This window comes from Crotalus tigris, unplaced genomic scaffold (genome assembly GCF_016545835.1).
Source record: "Crotalus tigris isolate CLP2741 ecotype Arizona unplaced genomic scaffold, ASM1654583v1 scf7180000017865.1625608, whole genome shotgun sequence".
Taxonomy (NCBI): domain Eukaryota; kingdom Metazoa; phylum Chordata; class Lepidosauria; order Squamata; family Viperidae; genus Crotalus; species Crotalus tigris.
This window is the reverse complement of record NW_024096686.1, coordinates 1259274-1279773: the sequence shown is the minus strand read 5'-3', so window position 1 is coordinate 1279773 and position 20500 is coordinate 1259274. Positions and strand designations below refer to the sequence as shown.

The window sequence follows — 20500 nt, the reverse complement described above, 5'->3', positions numbered from 1 at the left end:
TGTTTCTGTTGACATCAAAAACCCAGGCCATTCAGTAGTCTCTTAGGAAAGTTGTGCAGTCACATGCAATATATGTTTGAATTAAGAAAATGATAAAGAGACAATGAGATTCAGGAATTGCTGTTATGTACAGTAAGAACAAACAACATTTCTCCCCACTATTCCTAGTTCAGACCTAACTAGCAGAAACCTCTGTTTAACTAAATTGCATCCACATGGTTGACTCTAATTAGAACATTTGGAAGTACAATTGGTCTTGTACACAGCACCTATGATTGTTACCAAAGTCTACATAAAGAGAGAATATGACTATTAAAAACAGGTGTATAAATATTCCCCTTTGTTTTGGAGGAAATTAAAAATATTAACAATTTTCTTTCAGATTCGTCAAAATATTGTCTTTTTTCACTTTTTTCCAAAACCAAAGTTCTGGTGAAGATACCACATTTTTCCATGTATAAGATGCTATTTTTTTTCTGCAAACACCCTGTTCAAAAATCAGGTGCATCTTATACAAGTGCAGCATCTTATACACGGAAAAATAATGGTAACCTCCGCAGCCCAGGGCATGCCTGTGTGGGTTCTTTACATGCTGCTGCCATGCCGCCTGGTGTAGAGGTCAAGCCCCTGTGGGCTTCCCACTAATGGGAGAGGGGAGGGGATAAGATTGTCGGCCGGCTGAACTTCCGGATTTGCCGACTCAGCTGTTCAGTGCTCTGCCAAACAGCTGATAGGCGTGGAGAAACTCGCATGCAGAGTGTCTTATACAAGGGTGCGTCTTATAGACGGAAAAATACGGTAATCATATATCCATTTAATTGCTCATCAAGTCTTATCATTCTTCCAGTTTCTAACAACCCTTTTCCAATGTGCCAAGGGATCTAAAGAGCCACAAGACTAACAAGGAATTTTTGGCCTTTTGTTCAAACAAAATTTTTAAAAATGTTCAATCAGGAGCACTTTTTAAGACTTATCATTCAGCTTGCAAAGCAAGCAGTTTTTAAAATGTTGTAAAAATCTTAAGCTACATTTTTAAAAAATCAACAAAGAGAAAAAACCATCAAAAATATTAAGCTTAAATATTTTTAAATTAAAAGTTTAAATTTAAATTTAAAATTAAGAGTTTGAGGCAAAATGCTCCCTCTCTTTAGAATTCAGGTAAACAAACTGAAGAAAGTAAGACCTAATTAGAACTTATTATTTCATCTGGCAGTAAAATCTGAAAAAATCTAGTCCTTAAATGAGAGATATGAATAAAACAACAGTAAAAGAGAAACTTGACAAAGCAAATAAATGGCTTACTTATTTGGATAGTTTATAGCTTCTTATAAGAAATCGCCTAGTTTTAATGTCACGCTCTTCCTTACCAACTATAACTTTTCTAAACATAATTGTCTTTTCTATTTTTTCTAATATTTTAACATTCGCTTTCTAGTACTTACTTTTCGCTTTTTGTGACAAACTTTTACGAGCAATACTTCCAGAGTTACAGAACTTTGTTCATTTTCTGAATTTTGCAATGGCTTATCTAAACAGTCAATATAGAAAGAGAAAGATTTAAAATCCTGAAAAGATTAGGAATTGAATTCTGCATGGCCAAGATATATTTACAGTAAGATATTGCTGGATGCTTTAGAAATGCCCACTCATCCCTAACAGAAGGCTTTCATGTCAGTAGGAATTGCCTAACTACCTTTTTTCGCAGAGAGATTTCTCAAGACACATTGTTAAAAAATGCAGAATTAGGCAAACAGAAAAGCATTTGTCTAGTGATGGCCATTCTATATTTAAGCTTGACAAAAAAAAAAAAACATTTTGTTTTTAATCACCTTAGTTGCAAAGCCAGATCTCAAATTCAAAAACATCTATTTATTACCTGTAAATAGAGCTGCAGTTGTTTTCCATCACTCAGAAATGGTACAAAGGTTTATATTTTGAAATACTGAAACAAAGTCCTATGGAGTGTACAATACTTGCCAACCAAATACAATTGAAACACAAAGGTCCAGGAGCTTTAGATTTAAGGGAATACCATAGCACACAATATTCTTCTTGAAGCTCAATTTAAATCCTTGGTACAGGTAGGCCTTAACTTACTACAATAGGGCCTAATATATCCATTGCTAAACAAAACAGTGAATGAGCTGTGCACCATTTTATAACCTTTTTTGGCACAGTTGTTAAATGAATCACTGCAATTAGTTGTTAAGTGACTCGTGTTTGTTAAGTGAATTTCGCTTCCCCCACTGACTTTGCTTGTTGGAAGCCACCTGGGAAGGTTACAAATGGTGATCACATCACCTCAGGATGCTGCAACCATCATAAATATATGCCAGTTGTCAAGTGCTTGAATTTTGATCATGTGACCATGGGGATGCTGCAATAATGGTAAGTACAAAAACAGATCATAAGTCATTTTTCTCAATGCCATTGTAACTCCAAATGGTCACTAAATTGATGGTTGTAAGTCGAGGACCATAACAAATGCTTAGTACACCATACTAATATACAGAAACAAAATCATTAAGATTGCCATTAACTTCAAGCTTTAAAGCCAATTAATTAGTCTGACAGACTGGATATAACTAATACTTTACAATAGTATTGTATAAGTCAAGTTTTAAAAGTATTTTTATTGTCTTAATTTCATTCCCTAACTCTGTAACAAATGACATTTGTCAACTGAGAGAACAGCATCACAAGGGGAAAAGAGATAAACTACTTACCATTTTTATGGAAGAAACCGGTAAAGGTGAGATGTAGATGAGCAGACAAGCTAAATTAAGAAAATAAAAATTTAACTGATTTGAAGTTGTGACATTCTTTTAAGTCTTTATGCAAACAAAGATTTTGTCCACTAAAACACTGCATTTACAAATAACACAAGTACCACTATACAACTACTTATATGAAACATAGCAAGTGCTATAAATAATCATTTATTTTGCTAAAATAACATGTATATTATTCACTGGGTGTTTCAAGTAGTTGGGATTAGATGTACAGATAGTTCTGAATGAGACTGCACTTTTTCCTTTGGAATCTATAGTTTAATTCCTGTTTTAGGTATTATTGGTTAGCTTCAGCTTCAGTTGACACTTCTTTACATTACACATACTGACCTAGCATTAGTCTTTAATTCCCTAATTGTTTGGATTAATATTATATTCCACATTAGAATGCTTAGATTAAGAATTTCTCATGCTTGAAAGTGCAAGTCATTTTACTAATTATGACCTGTATTTACTTCATATTTGTCAAACTTTAAGACTGATCAGTAGTATTCTGAGTCCAATTCAAAGTGTTTGTTTTAATGTTTAAAGGCCTCTACCAGATGAGACAAAACCTGGAAGATTCACTCACCAAGTTGAGAATATAACAATAGGATGGGGATGACTGAAGTTACAATGCAATATATCTGAGGTCATTAGTTGAACAGGCTGCTCTAAACAAAATAAGCCAAAGTTTCTGACCCACTTGATCCCTTCATTATTTGCCTAAAATTGTTTAGGTCTTCAATAGAGTCAATTTGAAAGAACAATGTCATAAAATTATTTTGTTAAAATATTTATAAACAATTTGAGTTATGTCAATCTCCAATCAAGGTATTTCACAATGTTTTAAAATTCAGTTTTGTAAAGGTCATACAATAGTAAAGTCTATGAATAAAGACACAGAATCAATAGTATCCTAGTCAAAACATTAGCTTCAACAGCCTGCTGAAATTAAATGACCCTTAACAAGTAGCAAAACCACTGGAGGGGAGTCAACTTCAAGGCATTCTATAAGATGGTACACCTTGTAAAAACAGGTAACGAGTCGGACAGGTAACAAGTCGGACAGTAATTACATGAAAGTTATAATAGAAAAAAATGACTCAATTGCAACATATATTTCAGCGCTGGTGGAAGTAATTTTACCCTAGCATTACAATGACTATGTTGTATACTAATGAGAATGCACTGCAAAGAAATTTTAATAATGCAGAGTTTTAAATTGGTTGGTAATTATATGAATTATTAGACTTGCTTTGATTTCTTTCTAAAAGAAATATGCTATAACACTTCCTAGATATGAAGTATTAATGACTGAAAGCCTTGTTTACTGAATTAGGATAAACTGGGAGAAAAGCATTCCCAGCATTTATGACACAACTATGAGTTTTTCTTTTCTTACTATACTCATCAAAGCTTGTCCCTTTCACTTGCACTATAATACCAATGTTGGATAAAACTACTGTCAAGAACCATTTTAACAAATCTGATATATATCTTGTTCAATGAATTTTAATCACTGGTTTCTAAAGTTACAAATTTAATAAATTTAACATCTCAGTATTTAAAATATTTTAAGGTATATATTTATACTTTAAAAACAATCTGTAATTTCCTATCAAGAAAAATGATTGAAAATTTTATTTCAGAAGGACAAAAAACAAACTCATCAAGAAAAGCCATTAACTCAAGATCCTAAGTTATTTAAGCAATTCCTCACTTGAAGGATTTTATTTTACATTATTTTTTTGAATGTGTATGTTATGAGCCTATGTCATCCAAGAAAATTGAATTGGCAGTGGATTCATAAAAAAATAAAATTGAATATTTCACTAGAGTCCCAATTTACAGTCCTAGGAAAAGATGTATTTGACTTGAGAAATTAAAGACCTGTCTGAAATGTTTCCAGTTCTGCATTTAATGGAGCAACGTTTTGTCTTAGAATTCAAAACACTGTAATGCTGTGCTTCAATGTAATCTAATCTGCATATAAGCAAAGTTTGATAACATATTCTGTGCATAAAAGTACATGGCTCATTCCCACAAAGTTTTTTACTTCCTAGAAAGCAGTGATTTAGGCACTCTTGGGAAATACATTTTCCAGAATAGAAGCCATTTTCATCATTATTATAGGTTTGCACATCCCCGATGTCCTACCCTTCATTTGCCATATTCTTTTATTACATAAAGAAATGCTAAGTTCTTTTGAATTAAATTTCAATTTCTAAAACAATTCAATAAAAACTAATAAAAATGTATTACAACAGGTAGTGTTTGTTTCACTTCTTCAATGACCATTTTCCTGCAAGGTAAATGGGGAAGCTGGCAGGAAGTCAGAGGTTGTAGTTACATAAGGTCCTTGCTTAACAATGGCAACTGGGGCTGCTGGAACTGCCCTAGCTGAGTTGCACAGTCACATGATTTATTTATTTTTTTTTACTTATGACAATATTGCTGACTTTCCAATCCCAATTAGCATCATTAAGCAAGATCTACCTTTATCATTTTTTTTCTAAAAAAGCTGAGAAGCTTAAGCTAAAAAATGTACAAAGACATTATTGAAGGAAATAAAATTCCTTAAAAGAAACAGCAAACACCATAGAAGTGTACACCTATCAATCTCAATCATTAACATGTATTGCCTTCCTAAAAAAATAATTCATGCTGTGCCAAAAACAAAAAGAGAAGTCAGACCAATTTCTGAAAGATAAATAGGCCACTCAACAGATTCCTTCTCCAGTTCCAATAAACTGAATTTCTAATTATATAAGAGTTTTAAAATACTGTATTATTTCAGCAGGATCACATCCAAAACTTTTTGAAATATGGCAGTCCAAAACTATGTCAATGTACTGAGGGTAATAAAGTAGCACTTTGAACTGGCCCCAGAAGTCAAGCGACAGCTAATATAGCTATTTCAGTATAATATGCTGAACATTTATCTGCAAAGTCACAATATTTTTAAACAAGGTTTAAAGGCAGCCAAAAAGAGAGCACTCTGATCCCAATCCATACAGTGCAGAATAAGTGGAAATTGGACTACATAATGGAAATCAAGGAAATTTCAAAAAATAATCAATTGGTGTATCCAGCCTATATACTACCCAAAAATAAATGTCTACAGAAGTCTCCTTTTGCAGATGCAACTTTATTATATATCATTCAGTGTTAACTGAGACATCACACTATCAAAGTACAAAACACACACATCTCTTTAACAGGATTAATTTATGGATATTTTATTATGGGAGAAGCAGATGCAAATTATCTTAATCTACATCACATTTCACTTCCATTTCTGCATAAATTTTATCGGCACATTTTTTTAATCTATCATGTATTCATCGCAGTTGAAACATTGCTAGTGAAACACATTGGTTGATAAAACAAATGTTACCTTTGCAAGTCGTGTTCTCCCTTTGTTTTCTCTACTTTCGTCAGCATCCCGTCTACTCTGAAAGTTTTCCTGCAATAAAAGTTGGCTTTTCAAATTGCACTGATTTCCATTATGTAGTACAATTTTGTTGCATAAAAAAATTCTTCTAAAAAAATACCATCCTTCAGGAACCAAGCCCCAGGCATTTTTTTTTCAAAATCATACTGAATGTATGAGGAGCATCCCAGCAATTACTATTAATTTAGGTTTTTTATATATTATTTGTTGAATGCAATTTAAATATCACTATGAGTACAAAACATTTACAAGGTTTTAATCCAAAATTAGACAGATCTCTGAGCATAGGTAAACTTACAAATGAAATTCAGTTTTGTATTGATGTCTTTACATCACTAAGTTTTCTATCAATCCTCCCCATTTTGGATATAACCAACCCCACCCCACCCAAATTTTGAAGTAGCTACACCGGTAACTGCAGGTACCTATATTTCCTTAAGTAAGCAACATACTCTATTAATCTTAGCATTAATTACCACATGAAAATTCCTGGAAACCATGCTACATTATTTGGTAGACTGATGCCAATGCTGAGCCACCAAAAACTGAGAAACATTGTCTCATCTATAAAATGAAGAACCAACATAAAAAGCAACGCTGTAGCTTCCTTTCAGGTTTTACTATTTCTATTATATTTGTTTTATAAATGATATAATCAAGCTGAGTTTGAAAACCGATAGAAGAGTATATTTGAGTTTGAAAACATCCACACAAAACAATAATACCGAAAAGGAGTACACAATGCTCTTATATCCAAGAAATCCCCAGCTACAAAGTGGCAACATTCTGCATCTTCTTTTTTCATCCTTCTAAAATATTTTTCATTATCATGCACAGGATATTTTCTTTTTTTATGTTCTGGGTTTTATATTCTGGGTAGGAAGAGTTTGATTTAGAAATGCTAGAATTGGGTAGTGGTTCCTTTGACAATCCCTTCAAGCAACTATCCTGCATAGTCTGAAAACTAGCAATATAGTCTTGCCCCTGAACTGCAGAGATCCACTGAGAAATCTATTTAAGAACATGATTAGTTTTTGCAAATCCTAGTTTGGGGAGAGCTTTCAGCTTTCTACAGTATATAGAAACAATCTTTTTTATCAGTAGCCAAACTTAGCTACCAAGCTTAGTTACCTTAGTTAGCTTTGTATAGTCCAAAGACGGGAGACTGCCTAAATCAGACTACTTACAAGTTATGGTATCTAATCTATGTCCTGATCACACTGTATCTATTGAAAGGCTTCTTACAGCCTAGCCAAAAGGAAAATAAATTGAATAGAGGATGCTCAATGTTTAGTTTATTAGTACAATTGTTCACATTCACGTTGATCAATAGCACACATTTTACAGCTGATCTTGAGTAACACTAAAGTTATGTCTTTTTCCTACAAGTATATATAAATATTTTAAAAGATGAAAAATTTATATTATCTGAAGAGAATCCAGAGTAAACGTGTACAATTGTGTTTTGTGGCAGAATATCCACATATATTTCTTCTTTTTGCACATTAAGTTACAGTGGAATATTTTTATTTGAGAATGGCTGAGATTTTGATAGTAATAAAACTATTGGAAACATCTTTCAAAACATCTTATTCAATTTTGTTCATATCAAAAATCAACCCACTTGGAAAAAACACCAAACCTGGATCTGAGGTAGGTCTAGAATATACTGCTTTGCAAGAGATCTAGCATCTTTTTAAAAGTAGGCTTTTGGTTTATGTGATGCAATTTTACCTCCCATACTATTAATAACTAGAACAAATTCCTGGATGAGATAATTCTAACAGCTGGATAGGTACAATTATTTGAATACCTGAATCTATTTGAAGTACCATTCTTTGATCCCAGGGCAATAGCAGAAGGCTAAACTAATGCTTGGGAATAACTGAAAATAAATTAAGGTATATTTCATATAAAGAACTTTGGCCACAGAATCTGGAAATAATTTATTCTGCATGAAAATGTATTTCAGCTAAACATTTACAGCCTGGAAATGGGCTCTAGATCAAGGACTCGGGAAAGAGCAGAAGTAAGGATTCTTTCAGATATATAATGATAAGCAGGCCATGGCAGGAGACATATATTCTGGTCATGATCAGGTTAGATCACTATAATAGGCTATTGTGCGATCACTCCAAAAACTAGAATGGTTATGTTCCAGTAGAAGCCAAGAGATCATCATTTTTTTTATCTGCTATACTTGCTAATTTCTAGGTTGAAAGGTGCTGACTTAAATCCTAACATGCAGAACGAAAAAGCACTGAAATCTTATAAAAACCCATTCCATGAGTCAAGGCCTTCCATTTCACTGCTATTTAAGGTATGTTAAATTGATCTTCTAACCACAGTGTTCAAAATGTATAATACTTCCTTATAGGGAAAATTCATTTCCAATTTGTCATTTATAAAGCAAATTTTATTTCAGTGAGGGTTCTTCTAATTTTATTTTAACTTTATTTACCACTTTGTATTAATTCATTAATCATGAAGCATCTTTTTACATTTACTTGACAGAATAAAAATAATTTACAGAACAAAAAAACCATTTATGAATATTTTTTTAAAAGGACATGCTAGTCAATCATTTTTAATATAGACATTTATTGCATTATTTTGTGTTATATCTCCCATAACTATTTAAAAACACTTTTAAAGAGTATTTCAATAAACAGATTTCAAAAATTCAGTAGACTGACTATACAGTAATATCAATTTTTATGGTTTACAAAACAAGACATTTTATTGGGACTTATGGACAATGAATTAGACTGGTAGACTGATTTTGTATATGGTAACTGCAAAGCAGAAGTTAAAGCAGACTTGGATAAAATGAGCTGAAGGGATTTGTATATCTAAAAGGGGGGAGAAACAATATTGTAACTTTCTCTTGAAAAGAATTTCAGAAGTCATTTATATATTCCTTTAGTTATTTTCTTTTGTTCCCATTTTTATGTTTTCATTTGTCTTATATTCTATTAAAAATAATGTAAATAAAGTTTTTTTTAAAATTTATAATAGTTTCACTATCTAGCATCTTTGATTTGATTGCTTGTAGGTCAAATACTTACTTAAAATATATTTTAAACCAGAGTAAATGACCTTTGATTGAAATAATTTATAATTCTACTAACAAATACTTTCAGTATAGAATACACCACACAATAGAGAGATATTAATCATGATGCACTTTTAAAGCAGAATGAAGTAATTGTGTTATATGCAGTACAAGCTGGATACAGACTTTATATATATCAATATTCATTAGTCATGCTTTTTAAAATACTTTCAAAACTTTCAAGACTGATAATTATATTAATCTAGACATCATATACTGTACAAATTCAAGACCAAATAAATTATAACTCAATAAAATAAATGGACTCAGTCTCAATATGAAGACAAATATTCCAAGAAATTAGTCTCTATGAAAACAAAGATTCGGAAGAAAAAATAAAGTCACACATATTTCTTCTATTACAATCCAACAGCAGCAGTCACCAACAAAGTTTCAGGTACACTGAATATTAGAAATTAATCCAAAAAATAGCTCAGGATTCATTATAGTTAAATCTTCATCTACTACCTTGCACCAGCAGCCATTAAGTCATTGTTCAGTCACAACAGTGTGAAAGTATTAATTTTAAATTACCAGAAATAGTTTTAATCACTGACATCTGTTTATTACATGTTAGAAGAATTCAGTGTATTTTCCTTACTAAATATATCCCATTACTTCAGACTGTGTCTTCTTACATTATAATCCCTGTATGTTTTTTATCATTGCCTAACATGCTACCTGTGTTATTTAAATGGCACTGCATCATTAATGCCATGTAAGTAACAAAATATCTATAGCTTATTACTAATACTATGCTGCAAAGAATCAAAAGAAAATTTAAACCCACTAAAATACAAATAGTTAGAAATGCTTACTTTAAAATAGCCAGATAAACCTTAAAATGTTTAAAAATCAGCCACAATAAACAAAAAACTAGTGTTATAAATACGCAAAAAAATAATGCACATTTTTTTTGTTATTAGCAAGAGGTTGGAATTACCTGCCTTGGTTACTGAAATTGTATTAATTTATAAATAAATCACTGAGACAAAATTCCTAAAACTATCACATAAAATATGGCACATCAAACAAGCAAATGTCAAGCTTCCTCTGGATAAATGCATGTATCAACTTCATCTCATTATGTAGATCAGAAAAATTTTAGTTTCAGCTTCAAAGACAGCTATTGACAAGATATATTTATATAACTATTTTGTCATTTATTGGAAAACAAAGTCTCTGTTTTAATTACAGCTTAAGTTACCTTTTAATATTTGTTCGGGAGTTTCTGTGGGACATATAAGTGAGAGTTCTATGTAAGAATATTGGCTGCAACAGAAAACAGGGAAAAAAAATCAATCCAATGCTCACATGAGAGAATCTACAAAGTTAAAGACAAAAATGAATAGTTACTTACAGCTATAAGATTGCGGGTACGTAGAAATCTATATATTTGTGTTGGTTCTGTGAGGAAAAAATGAAATATTCTTTACACAAAGCTGCTAATCTGAGACCTCACTAGCTTTTGTACACGCACTACAAAGTCATACATAAAACATTCTCACTCATATCAAACCTGTGTTAATATATATTTCAAATATGAAATGAGTAGGTGTTTTCAAATAGTAACCTAATAAATATCAATATCACTTTGTTGCAGGGATCAAAAGAAAGTCTGTGGAGATTCTCAATTATCCAGATCATGGTTGTACCAAAGGTGGTTCCCCCCCCCCAAGGCAACTTTTGGATTTTCTTGTTTTTTTATTTAAATAAGTTTCATTTCGCATCCAAGAAGCTTCTTCAGTTCTAAGTTCTGGGATGAGAAGTGGAACATTTAAAAAACACACACCAAGAAAAACCAGTTGCCTTTTGGAAAAAACAACTTTGGGACAGTTCACAGAAAAGTATCACAGTTGGTAAATATCCTGCTGTACAGCAGACAATCAGGGACCCTAACATAACATTTATATGGAAATGGAGTGCACACAACCTTGTATATTGGAACCTGTGGTACAGCAACAGCTAGAGGAGCCAAGTAATGAGCATAAGAAAGAAAACAACAAATCTTACAACAATTTAAGTATTTTAAACTTTTCAAAATGCTAGCTGGGTTTATAGATCACATTATGCACCATAGCACGGTAGCCTAGCTTGCACAAATACCTAATGTATTATTTACAAATTAATCAAAGCTGCTATTTGTTCTATTAGTTTAAAGAGTTGGGACTGCTTAGGTTTAAAAACCAGTCAACTAAAAACCAATCTTTCCATATTTTAGCTACAATATGTCAATGTTATATAAGATATCATACATTGGATACTCATCCATCTATTTAACATGCTACAATACTCTTTAACAAGTTACTCTTTTTTGTTTAGCTCAGGAGTATGGCTCAACTTCTGTAATCCACTTCTCATGCACTAGTGGTCTACACCCTAATTAGAACACTTTAAAAACGAACAGTTAAGGCTGTATTTTCGGAACACGTAGTACATTAAATCGATTACTGTATAGAGAGACCTATATTTCGATTTCTTAAGGAATTCTCGAGGGTAGGAAGATGATACTGGAAACAACACAGTATCGCTTTACAACACCCACAGCACCATCCCCATCATCCCTGCGAGAAAAAGAGAGAAAGAGGGACCCAAAACGCAACTCTGCGCCGCGGTGCGCAATCCCACGGCTCCCGAAAGCTCCCGGAGTGGGCGTGCGTGCCCGCTGGCTCATTAACGAAATGATTAGCAAGGCATGAATTTCCCTAAAGAGACCGCCCGGACTGACAAGCCAGATACAGAAGCGGCGGCAGGTTTTCCTCCAGCCTCCCGCCCAAAGGTCTACGGAGATTCTCCAAACATTCAGGTGGCGGGTGGTCCCCAAGGTGCTTTTCCGAAAAGAAAGAGTGCAATCGCCTCTCTTGGAAAAGCACCTCGGGGACTCCCGCCCAAAGGATCGCAGGAAGAAGCCCCGCGCTGGGTCACAAGCGCGCTTTGCCCCGCTACCGCGGCGCGACTTGGGGCGGAGGGGGAGCGGCGGCCGTGGCCCTTCATCCCCCTCCCACCACCACCACCACCCCCAAAGCCCACGCTCACTCTCGAAGGCCTGAAGGAAGAGCTCGTGGTCAGCCTGGATCTGCTCCATCTTCGGTTTTTTCACCGGGGGCAGGGCCGCCGCTGAACCGGCCGCCGCGGAAGATGCCGACGAACCCCCGCCGCCGCCGGAATAACTGCCGCCACCGCCGCCGCCTCCTCCTCCGCCGCCGCCGCCGCCTCCAACAGCACCGCCGGATTTGCCGCCTGGCGCAGCGGCTGAGGTGAAGCCGCCGAAACCCCCACCGGCGCCTCCGCCCGTGGCGGTGGCTGTGGCGGCAGCAGCGCCTCCCCCTCCGCTCGGAGCACCTGAGCTGGGCCCCGCGTTACTCCCGCCGCCTCCGCTGCCTCCGCCGCCGCCGCCGTGCTTTTGAGGAGCCATGAGGCCTTTCCTCCGGGGCGGGAGTTGGACGTCAGGTACGGACCGACCGTAGGAGGGGAAAGGGCGCAGGAGCGCTCGCAAGGTGAGGCGAGGAGGAAGTGGGAGCGCTTCAACTCTTCGGAGTGCCCCCACTCGGTTCTCCTCAAGCGCCCTCTCTGCCCAGCCAAACCCGACGGCGCCGCCACCGCCACTCCCGCCCCCTCCGCCGCCTTTCTACTGGCTCCCGCGATGGCGCCGTACCGCTTTATTGGCCGACAGAGATCCCGCCCAGCCATGACGGCAGAATGATTCTGCAAGAGTTTGGTTGGACCGCGCGCTTCACCGCCGGGAGCTTCCCTTTTCCCCTCCCCCTCGTTCTTCCTTTGAACTGAATTCGCGGGAAAACGAAGCTGCTGCTGCTGCTGCTCCTCCGCCCCCCCTTCCATCCCCTGCCCCGGAGTGCATGATGGGAAAGGACCAGCGACTGGAGCTTTGGGTTGCTCTTCTTCGAACTAGCGACGCGTGTCGGATTGCTAAGAGAAGAGGCGGCGGCGGCGGCGGCGGCGGCGTGAAAACTCCATCCTTGTTTGGTGGAACGGTTTTGAAAAATCTGAGCGCGCGGAAAAGCGATCACGCGTTAGTAGAGCTGGTTCCACACGTGCTGCAGAGTATACTTATGGGTGCCATCTTTGAGATCTTATCTCTTGGTCAAATTCTACAAGCAGAAATTAATGTCTCATGGGAGCGATCAATGATCGTCCCCACTCCCACTCGCGAACACGTTCTTAGTTGCAGGATAAACGCGTCTTTCCTTCCATCGTCTGGGGGGAAAATACGTTGAGGGAAAAATCATCTTGAGCCCTTTCTAATCTTCAAAAGTAATGGAATTTATTCCTTAGCATTGATGCTATAAAGTTTGAAACGTGCAAAATGTTTCTTCTCACAAGATCTCTGAGATACAACCCAAATGCAAGTTTAAATAAAACAACTACATGCCACAACATTGTTAAAAGGATGTAATTTCTGTCTTGTGCAGGTGAACTATTGATAATGATTAAACTGTAGCTGTTCTTTTACAGTATGAAACAATGGAGGAGCAAATATAAAAATAAAAGCATTACAAACGCAGGATGTCCTTTGAGTTGCTCATAGTAAAATTCCATGGAAGAGATTTGATTGCTCACTATGTAAAATTCAGTTGTTAACAGGGATGAGCTTTTGGATACCCACATAATAAATAAGCATTGAGATGTTTTTACTGTGGTCCTTAATAAATTTGGTGTATTCCACGGAACGCTTATCCATAGTGACTCTGCAGCTAATTAATACATGATAAGAAATAAAAGCAACAAGCAGTTTTGATTAAGCTTCTAATACAATAAATGTCACCTATCATATAGTTTTTAAGAGGCTGGACTACAGTCTATGCTTGCCTGAGGGAATTGTTGAGTCTTCAGACAATCAGTTTGTTTTAGCTGAATTTACCTCACTGATTTGTAAACAAAATTAGCATAGGCGATGCAGTGTGGGTCACTGAGCTCTTGGAGGAAGGTGGGTTAGATTTCCAAGAAATAAAACAGCATGCTATCTTCCTGATTCAGAACCTTTTTACCATCCATTTTAGAAACTGATTATAGGAAGGATGATTCTTCATATGAGTTTTTTTCTTTTTCTTTAAATTTGTGTACCTTTGAGACAGTTTTTAATTCACGGAATAGTTTTCTTGCCAATATTTTTTAGACATGGGTAGCCCTTATCTGCTTCCCAGGGACGGAGAGAAACCAGCCCAAGGTCACCCAGCTGGCTTTGTGTGCTAGTTTTTTATCCTGTTGCCTTAACCCCTACCGTACAGCAAACCAGCTGTCTTGTCCTGATGTTATGAGAGTATAACTCAGAAATTTTCATTTTCTCCAATGTAAAAAAACTCTAATCAAATAACTTATATATTGATAGTAAAACCTTGCTTTCCATGGAAATTCCCAGATGTTGGGATAGTTCCAAACATTCATTATTTTGATTACATGACAGATCTTTTATTGGCATTGAAATTGGAAGATTAACTTTAGATACTTATTTGGAATTATAGTGAAAAAGATAGGATTGGCAACTTAATATTTAAGTTAAAGGTTTAGGAGCAAGAAGGAAAAAAAAAGTATTGTTTCCATGTAGATTAACAGAACATGAAACTTTCTAATATAAATTAATATTAATGAATAGATAAAAATAACAGGTCAGTGGCTTAATTCATTTGTGGCTAATATGGGTGATAAAATCTTACAAGTAAATTTTACTGAATTGAGTGAAAACTGCATTCATTTAAATCGGTATAAGATTACATCCTGTATTTCAGCAGTTAATACATGAATGTTATTTGATTAGTATTTAAGAGAAAATTATAACCTATAGAGAATGATTCGCCTACATTGTTGTCTTCCAGATGGAACCAAGGCACAGTTAATTTTGGGTCTGAATATGAATAATAAGAAAGATGACTCATAACCATTCATGCTCAAGTTGTTAATATATAGTAATATATTAGGTAAGATCTCCTTAAATCTAGTCTGTTCAAAAGGAGAAAAATCCCACAATTTTTGGACTTAGCTATTTGTCAGGATAAAAATTCAAAAATTTGTACAGTATTATAGATTTCTGTTGCTGATATAAACACAAAGCTTGCTAGTTTAACCAAATAAGACACATGATTCTGTAGAATATTTTTTCCGTACAATTACTGCTTTAGAGTATTTTAGTTTGCCTCTTTGAAACTGCTGTTGGTGGAGAAGCATCTTTGACTAGAGATTACCTGATGCTTCTTCTTGAAGCAGAAAGAGATTTTATAAAGAAAATACTGTGCAGTATAACAGAACTCTGTTTATGTGATTATTAAGGAATATTGGGCCATTAATTCTTGTACTGGAAAAATAGTTAATTTTTTATTTCTATTAATTTAAAATGTGATGTCTTGAAATAGTTAATATTACATTCAAATGGGCGAAAGTGATCATTCTGAGGCAGATCAATATGGATAATTCATATTATTTACTTGTGGACCCATATTTTGGTAGGAACTTAGAGCAGTACACAGATACACTTTACAAGAATTTGTACTGTAGATATCAGATGAACATATAGGTCTTGATAAATTTGCCCAAGGTAAAACTACTCTAAAATTAATATGTGGTTAAAACATTGTAATAACAACAATGAATGAAGAACAGCCACTGTCATCTATTCATAATTCCTTTGTCTAAGTCTAAGACCTTAGTCTCTGCTACTTTAAAAAAAAAAGGATCCTTCACCCCATTAATTTTTTGTTATATGCTCAAATGGTGAACTTAAGGGCACATGGGAAATTTACGGGAGATTTTCTGAAGGAGGCAGGAACAAAAGACATGTCAAGTTGCATTTTAGTCTGCATTCCAAATCTACTGAGCAGGGTTCTTACAAATCAAGTTCTTTCTTGCCTGCCATACACTGCATCTGTTACTCAGGTCTGAATACTTTTGACAGTCCATAATGTTAATTGTGTTAAGATAATTATAAGCAGAATATCCTTCCCAGTTCTCAGGTACACTTAGATAAGTTATCTAACATCATACATATATTTGTCCCAGCATTTTCAACATCTTGCCCATTATCTCTGTTTTGGCAATTTTGCATTTATGAACTTCCAGAATACAACACATTTGAGATTATATTGTTCTGCCTGTATTTCCTTCTTTCTAACAACTATGAATCATATAGAATGGTTTCATCTTTGCTACGATGGAAACTATGCCCCAGTTATGAAATTGTTAAAATTCTGACAAGTTTTCACACATGGTTTTAATGGCCAGTTGGCCAGCATTGCAGTGTATTGTAATATAGAAAACATATGAATGTAAACCATTAAACAAATTTACTGAAGCAAGTTACATAATATTACACTAAAAATTTATTTACTCAGGTTTTTGTAAGGCCATATATATATATACTACATAATATTACACTAAAATTTTATTTATATATCTGGCCTTACAAAAACCTGAGTAAATAAATCATGGAAGAATGTTTATTGAATTGGGATATTTCTGATAATCAGGGTTAATTATGGACAAGTTATTATTGTGGAAATAACATGGTTACTTGAATCAGTGAAATAACCCTAGCAGGCAAAATATACAGATAGTCCTCAACTTAACAGCCATTTGTTTAAGTGACCATTCGAAATTACAACAGTACTGAAAAAAGTGACATGACTGTTTTTAACACAACCCTTGCAGCATTCCTGTGGTCACATGATCAAAATTTGGACCCTTGGCAAATGGCATGTATTTATGATGGTTGCAATGTCCCAGGATCATGTGATCACCTTTTGTGAAGTCATTTGGGAAGCCAGACTCAATTAACAGCTGTATTACTAACAACAATTGCAGTGACTCACTTAACAACTGTGGCATATAATGGAGCAAAATTCACTTGACAATTGTCTGGCTTAGCAATGGAAACTTTGGTCTCAACTGTGGTGTAAGTTGCTGGCTACCTCTATCCTAAATCAAAATTCTGTGGCTATTGGTTTGTCCAAGTCCTGTCTCAAATCTGTGTTTTATATGATCAGAAAGTCTCTCACTTATCTTCCCCAAACAGATTCAGACAACCAACATGGATTTTATTCTGCTTTACCTGGAATGGGCTCCTTCAGGGAATCCTGAAACCTTAAGTTTTGCACTAATGAAGAGCATTGTCTGCTGAAGATTCCACTCTTGCCGCTGGAGCAGCAGGGTGACTATTAAACACAGTTTAGGGATGCTCTCGATCATGAGATAGATTGAATACAATGAGTGCAACGCTTGCTCCTAGCCTACAATTGCAGCACTGCATAAACCAAACAGGGAAGACAAAGCTGGAAGTGGAAAACATCTAACTGGTGTGCCATTTTCTTCCTGTAAGGAAGCGAGTTTTCTAAGCAAAGCATTAACAAGCGATTCCCTTCACTCTCTGCCAATTCTGCTAATAGTACAGAATTGTATAGAGAAAGTCCCAAATTCAAGCCCTGGTGGGACCGCGAAAATCTCCTCCATCCCAACATAACTGCCGTGGAGGGTAGAGCTGGGTTGTTCCCATTTTGTATATTAAACTTATAGCCACACATGCAGCACAGACGGCGTATGCCCTGTCATTTTTTTTTTCTTCTGTCCGAAACCAGAATGGCTGCAATTATTCCAGGAGCCACATGGTGGAAGCACTGGGGACCCTGCACCGTTTTAGACTGAAGGGAAAGGAGCGGCCCGCCCCTTCGCGGTAGCTGGCTTTTCGCTACAGGAAGCGGAGGGCGAACGCTCCACGTGTGTTTCGGTTCAGCGTAGCGCTCCGTCGCTCGCTTTTTTTTGTTTGTTTGTTTGCGGTGATGGCTGAAAGGATCGAACAGCGCATCGAGGACCGAATTCCCGAGCTAGAGCAGTTGGAGAGAATCGGGCTGTTCACTCGTAAGGAAGTCAGGTAAAAGGGGAGGTCTGTGAAAGCGGGGCGTTCACAATAACTAGGGAGGAAGGTGGGAAGAAAGCGGGACAAATGCAAAATTTGGGGGGAGCGGGGAGGGGGAAAAGGGGTGGAAGGAGACCCTAGATGCTTCTACTTGCAGCAATATCTTTTTGATTAAAAATAAACCATCACAAGGGTGGCTTTACACCCCCTTCTCCAATCTTGTGTCTTCCAAGTGCATTGGAATTTCTTTTAGTCCCAATACAAATGCATAAGATCACTTTTAAGGGAGGCTTCTTAAAGGCTTTTTGCTAGACATCCTAAAAGTCATATATATGTGTGTGTATGTATATATACATATGTCTATATGTCTATGTAATATGTATATACATGTATGTATGTGTGCATGTGTGTGTGTGTGTGTGTGTGTGTGTGTGTGTGTGTGTGTGTGTGTGTATTGTTAGTTGCGAAGTTGCGACCCCATGGACAACATTCCTCCAGGCCTTCCTGTCCTCTACTATCTTCTGGAATCCCTTTAAGTTCACGCCTACTGCTTCAGTGACTCCATCCAGCCACTTCATTCTCTTGTCCCCTTCTTCTATTGCCCTCAATCTTTCCCAGCATTAGGCTCTTCTCCAGTGAGTCCTTCCTTCTCATTAGGTGGCCAAAGTACTTGAGTTTCAACTTCAGGATCTGGCCTTCTAAAGAGCAGTCAGCGTTGATCTCCTCTAGGACTGACTGGTTTGATCGCCTTGCAGTCCAGGGGACTGCATATATAAATATGTATATACATGTGTGTGTGTGTGTGTGCGTGCGCATGTGTGCATGTGTATGTGTGTGTGTGCACGCATACACATACATACACAAGTAGTCCTCTACTTACGACCGCAATTGAGCCCAACATTTCTGTTGCGTGAGACATTTGTTAAGCAAGTTTTGCCCCATTTTATGACCTACAATTTTTAAGGGAGTCACTTCAGTTGTTACTGTAAAGGTAAGGTCACAAAAGATGATCACAGGCCTCCGGAACGTTGAAACTGTCATAAACATGAACCAGTTACCAAGCATTTGAATTTTGATCACATGATTATGAAGATGGTGCAATGGTTGTAAGCGTGAAAAAACAGTCACAAAACGAACTTGTAAGTCGAGGACTACCTGTATTGATATGTGGCTATCCTTCCATTTTTCACCTATATTACACCACAACTTGTCTGAGGTAATTGGCTGCATTAGAAAAAAAATCCAGCAACTGAAAGGAGCTGTGCTTGATAGGGTAGCATGGAGAGCACTTGCCTATAAAGTTGCCAAGAGTCGGACACGACTGAATAGTTAAAACTATTACTAATATGGATCAGAATTTACGAAAGGATTCTGCCTTCATTTTTGCAGGGCTGTCATTAAGAAGGTCTCAGCTCTTGAATATAAGATACAACGGAGAGCACTTCACAAGAAAGACTTCATTGGTTATATACAGGTAGTTTTCTCACTCAGATTTTTTTTTCAATGTATTTTTATCTGCTGAGATGAATACATCTGTGATGCATTGTTTATTCTGCCATCAACTTCTTCAACTGGTTTCTTTCTCAGATGTGAACTTGCAATGGGATGCGTTAAAATATTACTTAGGGGAAAGGTAAACAATCTTTCCATTACTTCACATGATGTTACAGGGACCTCTCAAATAATTTTTGAAAATAGAAAACGTAATTGTAATCAATTACATTTCATCAGATTTTAGGAAAATGAAGAACTATTGTAAATTCAGACTATTTTGCATGACTTTTTTTTTAAGTTTTAGAAATTGGGAGATCAGTAGGGGGAGTGCCTACATCGACCTATGACCATAATTGAGCCCAAAATCTCTTTTGCTAAGCAAGGCAGTTAAGTAAGTTGCACAACTTTTTTGTCACAATTGTTAACTGAATCACTGTCAGTTGTTAAGCGAATCATGCGGTCATTAAGCAAATCTGACTCCCCTCCCCATTGACTTTGCTTGTTGGAAGCCGGCTGGGAAGGTTACAGCTGGTGATCACATGAACCTGGGACAGTGCAACTGTCATAAATACATGCCAGTTGCCAAGCGCCTGAATTTTGATCATGTGACCGTGGAGACGCTGCAACAGTTGCAAGTATAAAAATTGCACTTCGAATGGTAATCAAAGAAATGGTTGTAAGTTGAGGACTACCGCTACTGATAACAGAAAAACAGAATTGGAAGGGACCTTGGAAGTCTTCTAGTCCAGTGTTTCCCAAACTTGACAATTTTAAGGCATGTGGATTTCAACTCCCAGAATTCCAAA

At 36.4% G+C, this 20500-nt stretch overlaps 2 protein-coding genes across 5 annotated transcripts in view; one reads left to right on the top strand and one right to left on the bottom strand.

Moving 5' to 3' along the window:
- SUZ12 (SUZ12 polycomb repressive complex 2 subunit) overlaps positions 1-13089 on the bottom strand; it is a 32325-nt gene extending 19236 nt beyond the window's left edge. The window contains exons 1-6 of one of the 2 annotated variants that reach the window (XM_039343605.1): positions 12380-13088; positions 10704-10750; positions 10551-10615; positions 6172-6240; positions 2727-2776; positions 1443-1528 (exon numbers count right to left, since the gene is read on the bottom strand). In XM_039343605.1, the coding sequence (XP_039199539.1) occupies positions 1443-1528; positions 2727-2776; positions 6172-6240; positions 10551-10615; positions 10704-10750; positions 12380-12758 (696 nt within the window). In that variant the 5' untranslated portion in view covers positions 12759-13088. Of the gene's footprint in view, positions 1-1442; positions 1529-2726; positions 2777-6171; positions 6241-10550; positions 10616-10703; positions 10751-12379 lie in introns of both variants that reach the window. The other variant, XM_039343606.1, reaches the window with a different exon arrangement.
- Positions 13090-18022: 4933 nt separating this feature from the next.
- UTP6 (UTP6 small subunit processome component) overlaps positions 18023-20500 on the top strand; it is a 31800-nt gene continuing 29322 nt past the window's right edge. For 2 of the 3 annotated variants that reach the window (XM_039343603.1, XM_039343602.1), the window contains exons 1-2: positions 18023-18215; positions 19590-19674. In XM_039343603.1, the coding sequence (XP_039199537.1) occupies positions 18124-18215; positions 19590-19674 (177 nt within the window). In that variant the 5' untranslated portion in view covers positions 18023-18123. Of the gene's footprint in view, positions 18216-19589; positions 19675-19790; positions 19834-20500 lie in introns of those variants that run through there. The other variant, XM_039343604.1, reaches the window with a different exon arrangement.